The sequence below is a fragment of the Carica papaya genome, chromosome 2 (assembly GCF_054855325.1).
Source record: "Carica papaya isolate Zhongbai chromosome 2, ASM5485532v1, whole genome shotgun sequence".
NCBI lineage: Eukaryota > Viridiplantae > Streptophyta > Magnoliopsida > Brassicales > Caricaceae > Carica > Carica papaya.
Window position 1 is genome coordinate 33,473,413 of NC_142310.1, and position 12,959 is coordinate 33,486,371.

The 12,959-nt window shown below is 39.2% G+C and overlaps 2 protein-coding genes across 6 annotated transcripts; both read right to left on the reverse strand.

The window, feature by feature from the left end:
• Positions 1 to 387: 387 nt before the first annotated feature.
• THIC (thiaminC) lies at positions 388 to 5,213 on the reverse strand. 5 transcript variants are annotated; one of them, XR_015817301.1, is made up of 7 exons: positions 4,993 to 5,154; positions 4,086 to 4,407; positions 3,786 to 3,913; positions 2,366 to 3,192; positions 1,525 to 2,207; positions 938 to 1,038; positions 388 to 793 (listed from the first exon to the last, which is right to left on the reverse strand). XR_015817301.1 is itself a non-coding variant. In XM_088214208.1 (6 exons), the coding sequence occupies exons 2-5, from the start codon at positions 4,391 to 4,393 to the stop codon at positions 1,527 to 1,529; spliced, it is 1,944 nt and encodes a 647-aa protein (XP_088070334.1). In that variant the 5' UTR covers positions 4,394 to 4,407; positions 5,062 to 5,213; the 3' UTR covers positions 388 to 1,038; positions 1,525 to 1,526. The 5 variants fall into 5 exon arrangements, 4 of the variants coding, with proteins under 4 accessions (XP_088070334.1, XP_021891746.2, XP_088070335.1 ...); XM_088214208.1 differs by having other exon boundaries at positions 388 to 1,038; positions 5,062 to 5,213; XM_022036054.2 differs by having other exon boundaries at positions 388 to 1,038.
• A 1,359-nt stretch (positions 5,214 to 6,572) lies between these two features.
• Positions 6,573 to 12,480, reverse strand: LOC110810023 (ATP-dependent zinc metalloprotease FTSH 9, chloroplastic). The gene is made up of 13 exons (XM_022036053.2): positions 11,421 to 12,480; positions 10,764 to 10,829; positions 10,546 to 10,680; positions 10,363 to 10,428; positions 9,795 to 9,980; positions 9,621 to 9,707; positions 9,398 to 9,511; positions 9,186 to 9,310; positions 8,969 to 9,077; positions 8,480 to 8,605; positions 7,892 to 8,212; positions 7,683 to 7,806; positions 6,573 to 7,204 (listed from the first exon to the last, which is right to left on the reverse strand). Exons 1-13 carry the CDS (start codon positions 12,279 to 12,281, stop codon positions 7,077 to 7,079), a joined length of 2,448 nt encoding a protein of 815 aa, XP_021891745.1. The 5' UTR covers positions 12,282 to 12,480; the 3' UTR covers positions 6,573 to 7,076.
• Between the last annotated feature and the right edge of the window lie 479 nt (positions 12,481 to 12,959).

The window sequence follows — 12,959 nt, forward strand, 5'->3', positions numbered from 1 at the left end:
GATGATTTTTGTTGGCTTGAAATTAGAATGACAATGGGAATCAAAATTGGATGGGATCCTGAGTTCACATCCCCAAAAAATGGTTTATTTCTTCCAAACACATCGTTATTGTTTATTAAAACGAACAAACTTTGCTAGTGAAGGTCAATTAAATTGTATTTTAACTATGAAATATATAAAAAAAATGACACAACAGATAGTTGCTTCTAAAGAAATTTAAAATGGTATCGCAATTTCACTTTAAATTGTTCGAAAACTCAATTTTATCATTTTTGCAAAGAATATCGACCTTTTTAAACTATCTTCAAAACAAATTGGAATTTTGTGTAAAACTCGATCGTTTTATTTGAAGGCATAATCGCATCTCTATATCTATGCTCATCTTCGTTTAAAAAAAAACAGAAATTTAATTTAAATTAATAAAAATTGAATACATATGGAATTATATTGACAAGGCAATTTCCCTTTCATCATCATGGCAACAAACGACTGATCAGGCAGGCAACATCACTTGCCATTTTCAGTTATATCCAAGGCAAGCCACTGGGATCAATAAGCCTGACCATTGGCCATTAAAGCTGAATTTGCCAAACACTGACCGGCTAAGATCAAGCCATGAATGGATGCAGAAGCTCCTCGCCTGTTCAAGCACAGAACCAAAAAAACAGAAAAAGAAAATGCACACTCCCTACGCAGGCATTATCCTGTTCAGGTTCAAAGGGACTTTCTCAGCCTGATCTGCTTTCACCGTAGCCATTAATTAAAAGCTATTGCTTGGCAGATACAGGCACCCCTGGTGCTTCTTATGTCAATATAAACCCACAAAATGATAAAAGTTGAAACAACAACAGTTTTATTATTTGGCTATAGGAAATAACTCAAAACAAAGAAAGATAGTCTTAAAGCTTCACTGACAGACTCAAACTATGAAACTCACCAACAGCCTGATGCTAGTGTTGCATACGACCATTATTGACAAGCCTAAGTAGCATCATGGCTCAAAGGTGATTCCAAACCCACTTCCATTGTTCATATGACCTGTGGATAATCCCAACAAGAAATTTGTGTTACGAATGATGGAAGAGCACAAATATTCGTACAATGATCTGGGATAAAGATACCGTCCATATTGTCAGCAACAAAAAAATAATTGGAAAAAAAAAAACCAGTCCGATACACTCAGAATATCAGATTATTCTGGTGCAAGAAGTAGTCCTAAAAAATGTGGTGATATGTATTTTCACGGAATCATAATGCCACCGTCCAAGAAACTAACATCAAGAAAGGTTCCAAACACTCTTAGCTTATGCGCACCGGAACTATTGGCTGTGGAATCTCATGAGAAACCAAGAGGAATAATAGGAATAAAGCAAAAATATCAGTGTTACTTCCTAGTTCCATTAACAGTGAGTAGGGAAATCCCATAGAATGGAGGTTGGTATAAATTGATAAGATCTAGAGTAAGAAGACTGCAGATACACCTTGTAGGCCATGGAAGAAAGAAAAAAGCTCCAGAATACTGACCTTCACCTCTGAGAGGATTGAACATAACTCTCTGGCAAGTAGATTTCTCCACCACTTTCACCATGTTGTTCCCCACTAACAGTTTTCTTAGCAGCAAGGAATGCAGCACTCATAGCATCCATCCCATGTTGCACAGCTTCCTCAGCAGTCCCATAACCGTGCTCCTCAGCATACTTCCTGACATCCTCTGTTATCTTCATAGAGCAGAATTTTGGCCCACACATAGAGCAAAAATGTGCCACTTTGGCACCATCTGATGGAAGAGTCTCATCATGGAAGGACATGGCAGTCATGGGGTCAAGTGACAGAGCAAACTGGTCCATCCATCTGAACTCAAATCTTGCCTTGCTTAATGTATCATCCCAGGCTTGAGCATGTGGATGACCTTTGGCTAAATCAGCCGCATGAGCAGCAATTTTATATGCTATAACTCCAACCTTCACATCATCCCTATTTGGCAGCCCAAGGTGCTCCTTTGGTGTCACATAACAGAGCAGTGCTGTACCTAGAGCCCCAATATTGGCTGCACCAATGGCAGAGGTGATATGATCATATCCAGGAGCAATATCAGTTGTCAAAGGACCGAGAGTGTAGAAAGGTGCTTCATTACACCATTCAAGCTGTTTTTGCATGTTCTCAGGAATCTTGTGCATTGGAATATGTCCTGGACCTTCATTCATCACCTTCAAAATTAAAATAATACTGATTAATATACTGAACCAAATCGAATGTGCATGCCATATAGTAGTGTTAAACGATGCTGTATTGCACTGGTGAAATAAAGTTTCTAATGGTTATAAACTGAATGCAAGAGGCTATCCAGTGCATGTTATGCAGATACCTGCACGTCCTTCTCCCATGCCCTGCGGGTTAGCTCCCCTTGGGTTAAAAGTTCAGCAAATTGAGCAGTGTCATTAGCATCATATATAGAACCAGGTCTCAACCCATCCCCTATTGACAGTGCCACATCATATTGGTTGCAGATATCAAGTATATCATCCCAGTGCTCATACGCAAAGTTCTCTTTATGGTAAGCTAAGCACCACTTTGCATGAATGGATCCTCCACGTGAAACAATTCCTGTCATGCGTTTTGCTGTTAAGGGGATGTACCGCAGCAGAACACCAGCATGAATTGTGAAGTAATCTACACCCTGCTCAGCTTGCTCAATAAGGGTGTCCCTGAAAACTTCCCAGCTTAAATCTTCAGCAATTCCATTCACTTTTTCAAGTGCTTGATAGATTGGTACAGTGCCCACTGGTACAGCTGAGTTACGTAGGATCCACTCGCGTGTCTCATGAATGTGGCGGCCAGTTGAGAGATCCATAACAGTGTCTGCACCCCACATGGTTGCCCATTGAACCTTGTATACTTCCTCCTCAATAGAGCTTGCAACGGCAGAATTTCCAATATTTGCATTAACTTTGACCAGAAAATTTCTTCCAACAATCATAGGTTCCAGCTCTAAGTGCTTCTTGTTGGAAGGGATAATTGCCCTCCCACGAGCAACCTCTGACCTCACAAACTCTGGGTCAAGCTTTTCACGAGTTGCACAGTACAACATTTCCTCAGTTATAATTCCCTGCTTAGCATAGTACATCTGAGTAAACCTTGGTAAACCCAGCTTCTCTCGTCTGTCAACCCAATCCTCGCGCAATTTAGGAAGTCCTATTCACAAAATCATTCACAAACAACAAAAGGTGATGGCTCATGCAGGCAGATCAAAGCTCCATACAGTACAGCTAGGATCAGAAAGCAATAAAGAGAAATATTAATACATAATGAGGCAGCTAGTACAGTCTAAATTGATGCACGTGTATTCTAAAAAAGATCAAAAATTTTCAACTATGATGCTGGAAGCTAGTTGCAGATTCCATTGTTTGTTTTGAAGCAGCTGACTGAAAATTAAACTTACCAAACAACCATATAGGAAGTTCCTACCTTGGCTCAAAAGCCAAGCTCTTAATAGAAGAAATAGATCGGACACCTACCTATGGTATTTGTCTTAAATGCATGCCTCTCCTGCTTAAATTACTATCAGCTCCCCACCCGAAAAACAAATATATAAATAAACAAGTACCATCCCTGGACTTACAATGCATAAGAAGAAAAGTAGGCTTCATGCGAAGGCTAGCAGCAGAACAATTAATATTTGTTAAAAATAAATATGATCAGTATATCATGGAACATATTAAACTATAAAGGCTTGAAAAGATGAGACTAATGATCCAAAGAGGAGAAAAATAAATATAACTCCCTACCTATGCGTGGGCTAATATTTTGAGGGCCACTGGTGTCATATGTGTCAAAATCTGGTTCGCCCCCAGACAAGTGGACTCGTCGAAAGGGAACTTGGAGTACATTACCAGATTGCTCATGAACAACTTCCCTGAAATGTAGATCATGCGTCAAGAATTGCATACTCATATATACAAGTGGGCATGGACACAAGTGCATTAAATCCAGCCAACAAATAAACGATGTATATAGAATACATGTATATAGAATTTGTACCCAAATAAACGATGAGAAAATTAAGGAAAGATGAATAAGTGATGCACCTGTACTCTTTTGAGCTCCTTGGAAAACACTGTTCAAAAGATGGAAGTGGGAGAAAATCAGGAGAAGCAGGATCGACAGTATTCTTCCTTTGTCTGGTTCTCTCTGAATTGGTTGTTGGGGGATCGAAGGTTAATGTGGCTTTAGGACCAGAAGCCATGTGGGTAGGACATGTTTCCTTCCTATTCACAGTTGCAACACGCCCGACAACATCAAACCCAGTCAAGAAGGCAGAGTTGGGAAACTTTGCAGGAGCGGAATGGCCATTCTTGCACACAACCGACATCAAGCTTGTATGCACCGATGCCATCTCTCCAAATCAAGCTAATATGTAGTAGGATATAAAAAGATCGGGGTCAGAGACATGAGGCAACTGAATAAAAAGCCTCAAACAGTTCAGCAACAGAACACTAATTTTAAAAATAAATGAATAGCTCAGTTGCAATTTACCAAAGTAGAGATGTATGGACTTGCAAATCACGGAAAAGCATAACATTTATTAAAATGAGAAATCATTTAAAATTCCGGAGTTATCAACTGAAACAAATCTCGGTTTCTCCCCCACCTCCGTAAAATCCTGACTAAACTTAGCACACATGCATCAAGGTATACATATCGCACATTTCAAGCAAAGATAAGCGGTAGAGAACAGATAGCTTCAAAAAGCGAACCTTTTATGCTCTGTCTGGCAGCTAATTTCGTTCAAATTTCGACCCAAATTTTCTCGGCAACCAAACACGCAACAAAATTGCAGATACAGAACACGAGAAATGAGAGAATGAGGAACATTAAAACGTGCAATTTTCATTCGCTTTTTTCCCGGCAACCAAACAACCACCAGAACTTAAACAGATAACGAAGGAAGAAAACAACACGCAACAAGTAAAACTAAATCACAACGAAACCTACACAAAATTTAGACTGAAACGAGCTGTGCAAACAGATAATGCTTAGGGTTTCACGGTCAAGGAGAAGAACCTGGAAGGACGAAAGTATTCACGTTCTCTTCTCTCTCTCTCTCTCTCTCTCTCTCTCTCTCTCTCACGAGTACTCTGGCGATAACTGAGTACATGGAGGAAGCTCATTGGATTTATAACGACATCTCACAGGAAAAAAGCATCGGAAAGTGAATGCTGACGTGGATCTTTTACGCTACTATATTGCCCTTTACAGTTATCTTGATCTGATACGTGCATGTGATGAGGCTCGTGCCGCTCACGTGATTCTCTTGGCGTCCGGTTTGTCGCTTTATTCGCTGCGAAAATCAAGACCCTTCACGTACTGCATCTGGTCAACTAAATCTACGGCTAAGATCGTGTCTAGGCCAGCGTCAATTCTTTCCCCCCATTTTTCTGTAGGGTTTAACTTTAATTAATTTTATTTAACTCTAATTGAAAATTAAATTTATTGTTTAATTTTTAGTTGTCGATTATTACAGTTAGTATTTTAGTAATAAAATTTTAAATGTCGAAAATTAATACATTCCGAAAAGAAAATAATGTTTCGGATATTTTAAAAAATAATGATTTCATAATAATTAAAATAACAGTTACATTATATATAAAAAATAAAATAAAATAAATTTGAACAAATATGTGGTTAGCACCCTTGTATCATCAATACGTTTCGGCCACTGTATCTCTATCCAGAGTATATTTTTCGAACCATTAATAATTATACTGGTGAGATGTTATAATAATTTAACAGAAAAATATACCCCAAAGAAATTAGTATTTTTACGAGCACATAATTACCGGAGTTGATTAGTGCTATAAATATAATTAATTTATTTTAATACATAGATATATATGTGTGTGTGTGTGTGTATATATATCGTGACATGGTAAAAGCAGGATTGTTTGGTACTTGGAAAGTGGTAGTAGAAGACAAAAGGGGTCGTCGTTATCTGAATGCTACGTTGATATTTTTGAATGCATCCCAGAAATATCAGACCAAAATCATCCCTGCCCTTCATTTCTTTCTGGATAAAATACCGGCACCAGAAATACTTATGATCATCCAAAGGTTAATATTTCTCCAGTAATTTTTTAATATTTTACTGTAAGTAAGTTAACATACAATGGTATATGTTATTATATCAACAAAGTGCTATGAACTTAGACAAAATCTTTAACTAAATATGAACAATATAATAATTTTGACGTTTAATATTTCTGAAACACAACTTTTGCTGCAGTAAGACTGAACAAGATTTTTAGTGAGCATCTTAAACTCGGTTCAACTTAACATGCACTTTATGTCAACCTCCTACTAAATCCGAAACATATTCAAACCCGATATTTAACTTGTATCTGCTTGAACTCAAAATCAGATACCGAACATTTACACGAGGGAAAGGAAAATTTCCAAACAATTTTGATAGTACCAAGAAATTTAAACAAATTGCCTCACAGAATAAGCCCAAGACTGCCAGTGATTGCTAGGAAAACAGATAAAGGGACAAACTTACGGATGCTATTGACTCCAAATTCCAAGAAAAAGAATTTTCTGTATATGCGTGTAATTTCCAAAGTTAAATATGCAGATTAGTTCTCTGCAGTAAGTTAAGCCTTTAGGAACAAACAAAACAGGAAAATCATCAGGGATATTATTACTATACAGCCTAATACCCATTACAATTCCCAGTAGCCTAAAACTATCATCAACTGAAAATAATAGCCAGTGCACAGAGAATTAATCCACATGTATCCACATTTTGATTATGGGCGTGAGATGCTTGCAAAAGCTCTGAATGCAACAAATCTTCCAACTTTCCTGTTTTCCTCTAGGTTTTTGCTCGAAAATAGTGCAATGAGAACATACAAGCTGGTTGGTAGTGGTATCAACAAAGCCGAAGCTTGTTAAATATACAGATGCATAGAGTAGGGCGAGTTCATGCAAATATGGGGAAGGTCCTTTTGCATGTCTTAATCACTTGAATGAGTTGCTAACCTCTCTTTCACGTTTCTGTCATTGAGGACAAGCTGTAGTTGTCAACTAGAGCCTGCTCGTAGTGGTAGAAGAGACTCCTGCTTGCCTCTAATAAACATTACGAGCTCCTGTGGTGCCACTACCAATTTCAACCACTTTTGTAGTTCTTCACCTTCTACCTTCTCATTTGCTGGATAAAGACAGTTGTTATAACACCAGGAAAAATTGAGTACAAGCAATTAATTAACCAGTGGGTATAAAAGCAGTATCAAGAATAGAATATAAAAGACACACTATTGGCACTCCCCACTCATACAAAAGGGAAGTGCTCAAAACAATTAGGGGAATCCTCTCGTATAAATGGGAAGTTCTGAAAACAATTAGGGGAGTCCCCTCATAAGAAAGAACAATTAGGGGACTCCGTCAATATAACAATATGAATAACATCATGCTCCTTTTTAGTTTACAAAAGAACATAATCCTCCTCATTCAAGGATATTGCGGAAAAGTAACATGCCAGACTCACAGCAGCACAAATTTATTCTTAGAAACAATACATGAAAAAGAGAGATGCAACTTCGCTTTAACACTCCAAGCATATATGACATATATGGCAATCAAGTTTCTGGTGGCTAAATTTCTAATGAAATGTAGGTGGCAACGAATACCTTCTAGTTGAGCACCAAGTGCTTCCAAAACAGTTGGGTTAGCACGCACAACTGAAAGTGCCACATCAAGAGCGGATTGCAATAATCCTTTGACTTCTCCCTGAACAAGATCCACCAGATGACCCTGTTGCATTCAGTTACTGAGAATCAATTTTCACTATGATGGAGATAAGAAGGAAAATGGCAAAGGAACTAAAAGAATATAGTACTTGATCCCTTCCCCATGGAACACCTCCAGACTCGTCAATCCCTCCACCAGAAAGTGTAGCCAAAGATACAGGGCCTATTGTCTGATTAAGCCCATATTCGGCAACTGCCTTGTATGCCATGTCAGTTGCCCGCCGTATGTCATCAAGCGCACCAGTTGAAACACGGCCTGAATAAATAACTTCTTCGGCTGCACGACCTCCAAGAAGAGTAACCAAACGTCCACGTAACTCATCAACAAAGAGCAAATATCTATCCTCATTTGTTGGAGGAATGTATGTAAAACCCAATGCTCCTCCTGACCTTGGCAAAATGCTCAACTTCTAAAATCATGTAAAATAATAGATGTTACCATATTATCCAATGATGCATACATGAATACTCGACCGAAAAGGAAAAATAAATATAGTAATAAAAATAATCATCAAGCAGATTGAGATATATCATATGGTGGGATCGACCTACACGTGCATAAATATATTCTTTGTGGCGCCAGAATACCTAGTGTTGCCAGTAAATCAAAACATATACCAAGGCAACAAAGGAAAAAATAAACTCTGAGCATCCAGAAATAAATGGCCAGAATTTACCTCAACACGTGGCTGGCCAGGAAGAAGATTTGCCACTGCAGTGCCAACTACTGCATGACCAGCTTCATGCCTTGCAACCACAGCCTTCTCGCTGCCCTGCAACTTGGCAGTTTTCTTCTCTATCCCCTATAAGATACGAGAAGTACCTCTCAAGTTCTCTTCCATTAATCTAAATTTGAATATTTACTCAATTTTTTAAATGAAAAGAGGCATACAACATAGCATTAAACAAGAAAAAGTTCAATCATCTGTTCTGTCAGTATAGAGTGAAAATACAGACTCCCAGCGATGCTCACATCATAAGAAACATTCTCTAGTTGCAATGAACAAGAGAAACTTTTAAATTACAATTTTATAGCAAAACAAGTTTACCTAGTGTTCCACAGCACATGCACAATCAACAAACAGAATGAACATAGCACATGCAAGAGGATAAGGACCCTGGGGGCAAGTAGGGAGCGTTGAGGAGGGAGGAAGAGATGCACTTACAGCTATAGCTCGTTCTACAGCCTCAATGAAATCAACTTTCTCAACGACAAGCTTGTTCTTCCTTCCAGCCAGCAAAGCAGCTTCATTTACCAAATTTGCAAGGTCTGCCCTGCACCATGCCCAAAAAAAAAGGACGCTCAAAATCTGTCAGCCACATGCAGGGAGTGAGAAACAGGGAATAGCTTCTGATTCCATGAAAAGGATGGAAGGCGAATACCCGGTAAAACCAGTAGTCATAGAGGCAATATCACCAAGGTCAACATTCTCTTCTAAAGGAAGTTCCTTCTTGGTAATATGTACCTTCAAAATGGCTTCTCTTCCAGTTCTGTCAGGTGTCTCTACCTGAAAAGGCATATAGAAAATACTAAGAGGATGTTCCAGAAGAAGCTGCTTAGCATTCAGAAAAATGCACTAGAGCATTATACAGACCATAACCACTCGATCAAATCGTCCAGGTCGACGAAGTGCAGGGTCTAAGACATCCGAGCGATTTGTAGCACCAAGAACAATGACAGCGGAATTGCTGTCAAATCCATCCATCTCCTGCAACCAAACTTCAAACAGATTAGCTTCGCCCCATAGGGAAAGAATGCACTAAAGGAAGATCAAAGTGCATATGATCATGCAAACACAACTATGTAGGAGGGCTTACAGTGAGCAATTGATTCAAAGTTTGTTCTCTCTCATCATTGCTGACAATGCGAAACCTACCATCACGACTTTTTGCCACTGCGTCTATCTGGAAAAAAGGAGCAATAAGATTGTGACATTTGTCAAGAAGTGAAACCAGATTTCAAATGACAGTAACAAATCTGAGTATCCTAACCTCATCAATGAAAATGATTGATGGTGCTTCCTTCTTTGCCCGTGCAAAGAGATCTCTAACACGGGAGGCACCCATGCCAACATACAACTCTACAAACTCACTTGCAGAACAACTTATGAAGGGAACTTCAGCCTCTCCAGCCACTGCCTTTGCTAGAAGAGTTTTACCTGTCCCAGGAAGGCCCACCTGCAAGATCAAAAATTTGTTGCAATCTTCGAAATCTGTCATAATAGTTTCCAAGGACTAAAATGCCATCCTATGGAGTCTACCCTCTGAAATTATCATAAGAGCCATCCAAATATACTGGCCCAACAAAACTGATTAAAGTATTTGAAACTTTAGAAACACGCTGCAAAAGAACTTCTAATCTATTGCAAATCAAAATTACTCAGATGAATAACTACAAAAGTTTGTTAAGGTAAGCACCAAATACTTTCTAGTGCAAGAGATTTCCCATCCAGCAATTGATGTTTCCAAATGATAAATAATATCATAGGTTCCAAAAGATCAATCTTGGTGATCACTAGAAACTTAGTTTCATCCCTGATTCTCTTTTGTTTCAACTCACCAGGAGAACACCTCGTGGAGGACGAGCACCAAGACGAATGTACCGGTCTGGATTCCTAAGAAATTCCTGCAGCCATAAACATCAGCATATAAAACAATGTCCTCAATGGGGTAAAAAGCATTAACTACAAGAATATGATGGGTAACAAGCACAAAAATTGGAGCAGCAAAATATTTAGCTTACCACAATTTCTTCTAGCTCTTCCTTGGCCTCATCGACACCGGCAACATCAGCAAAAGTAATTGTATCCCCATGTTCAGATGCTTTTCCTCCAGTGGGACTACCAGACTTGCGGTGTCTAAGCTGGCCAGCAGAATGCTGCATATATTTTTAATGCCCTGAGAATCTAAAAGATAACATAATTTTCAAAGCATAGACAGCAGTAGGATAAAGATTCTTACCTGAGAAAAGCTTACAGGGAATCGGTGAAGGAGACCTGCAAGAGCAGCAATATAGAAAAGAGCAATCTGCAAATAACAAAGCAAAGACCATGATACAAAAACCTTATATCTTAAGTGAACAATTTTTCTAAATCAAGAAAGAAAAGGTTCAAGTTCCCAACTTTTTGTCAATTTCAATTATTATTCAGGTTTGTAAGAAAGACCCTTTCTTCATTTACACAAGTAACATAATTTATCCATCCATGAGAAACGGTTCCGCAGAATGCAGCTCCTAGCTGAGGAAAAACAAAAAAAAAACGAAAAAAAAATGAATTGCACGCGAAAGGGATACTGATCTAGCCCTTAGCTTGTCTACTAGTTGCAGGTAGAAAACTACTAGATACCCATTTCCACATATGTCAATGTACACCAGAGGAATGGATGACATAACCGGACCAAGTCCAACCCATTATTGCAACGTAACTTTGATGAGTATTTGATACAGCAATGGTTATATCTTCTCGTTAAGACAGTTTACTATAATGGCGAAAATCGACAACGTTGGAATTTGGGCACTTAGCTTCATCAATCACATAATTCTTATGACTAACTTAAGCCCATATTAGCTACGCATCTCGTTGCTTAAGTACCCAAATAACTTGAGCACCGATAACTTACCAGCGCGGAGTTAAAAAACCCACCGGACCGCTTATCCGGCGACCCAAACTCCACCTCATTCTCGAGCATCTTCTCGTATGGAGTCTTGATATCGGTAGGCCTCGTCGTCGTGTACACAACCCTCTTCGTGGGTGCTACGCTCCTCAACAACGATTCCGATTCCTGAAACCTGCTAGCGCCGCTAACTTCACTCTCTTGTCCGCTTCCTTCATTTTTCAACTTGAACATGATATGAACCCCATCAACCTCTACTTTATGGACCTGGTTGCTATTTATCTTGCTTAAAAACTCACTGTATGGTACACTGACAAAGGTGGTTTGCGTCCTTGGCTCCGACCCGGGCAATGGAATACCGGGCCGGAGCAACCGCATGACGAACATGACGATACCTAATTGCAGAAGCAAAACCCCCATCTCCTGAGCTTGAATAATCGGCTGCCACTGCCATTTATTTCCCTTTGACCACCATAACCCCCCTTTCCCTCGCTTCTCTCTCCTCTGCTTCGAACCCGAACTCGATGGATTCTGATTCCCTTCCGTCCCGCTCTTCTCACTCGACCCTGCCTTGGAATCACCATCTTGGGAACAAGCAACGATCCTGCTCTCTCTTACTCTGTGCTTCTTCAAAAAACTTGCCCAGAGATCGAACCTCTCGTGGTTCCTCGAGATCTTAATCAAATTTTTGCACGGTCTCGTTACAGGGAAGGAGGATGAGTTGCAGCAAAACCGGTTCACGTTATAGTGAAAAACCCTAGAATGATTGTGGAAGAAGCTCAACCCATGTAAGTATAATAGTTTAGAATTCGAACTCGCGTGGAACTTACTATAGATTGTTGGTCGCAGAAACTCAACCGATGACATATGTGAAAAACCCTAGAAATCCAAAAGATCGGAAACGGAAATCGGAATTATCCACGTTATAAATACATAGCCGTGTAAATATTGTACGAATTAGGATGTGGGTTCTGTACGTGCAGAATTTTTGGAGAATACCTGACTGGCGGACACTGGGGGAATTGGATGGAGATAGATTGTGAAGGAACTCAACATGCAATACACACCGTTGGATTAGAAGAGAGATGGGATCCTTACCGTCGACTTTCCGTTATGTGGATTATCTTTCAGGCTGTTTTCATAAATTGGAGGAAAATCAGCGGGAGAAGTATGATTCTGGGCATCGCGGTTACTGGAGGGATCGTGAAGCTGCCGTTTGATTGCGACACGTGTGGGGAAATAAATGGAAGATTGCATTTGGGGAACTTGTGACCACATGCTTGATTTTCATTGGTGACCACATGCTTGGAAAAATTGAGGCCCTAGATTTAGATTTTTAAGGCCTTTGGGCTCAAGATGGTTTATAGGTCGGCCTATAAATAAAATTCTAAAGGAATTCAAAGTAAACAAATTTTGAAATTTTAATTAAAATATATTAGGAGTTAAAAAATTATTGTTAAATAAAGAATATTAAAGTAACTTTTTTCCAAACAATACAAATTCATTGTTATAATTAACTATAAAAGTTACTTAAAAGCATGAAGA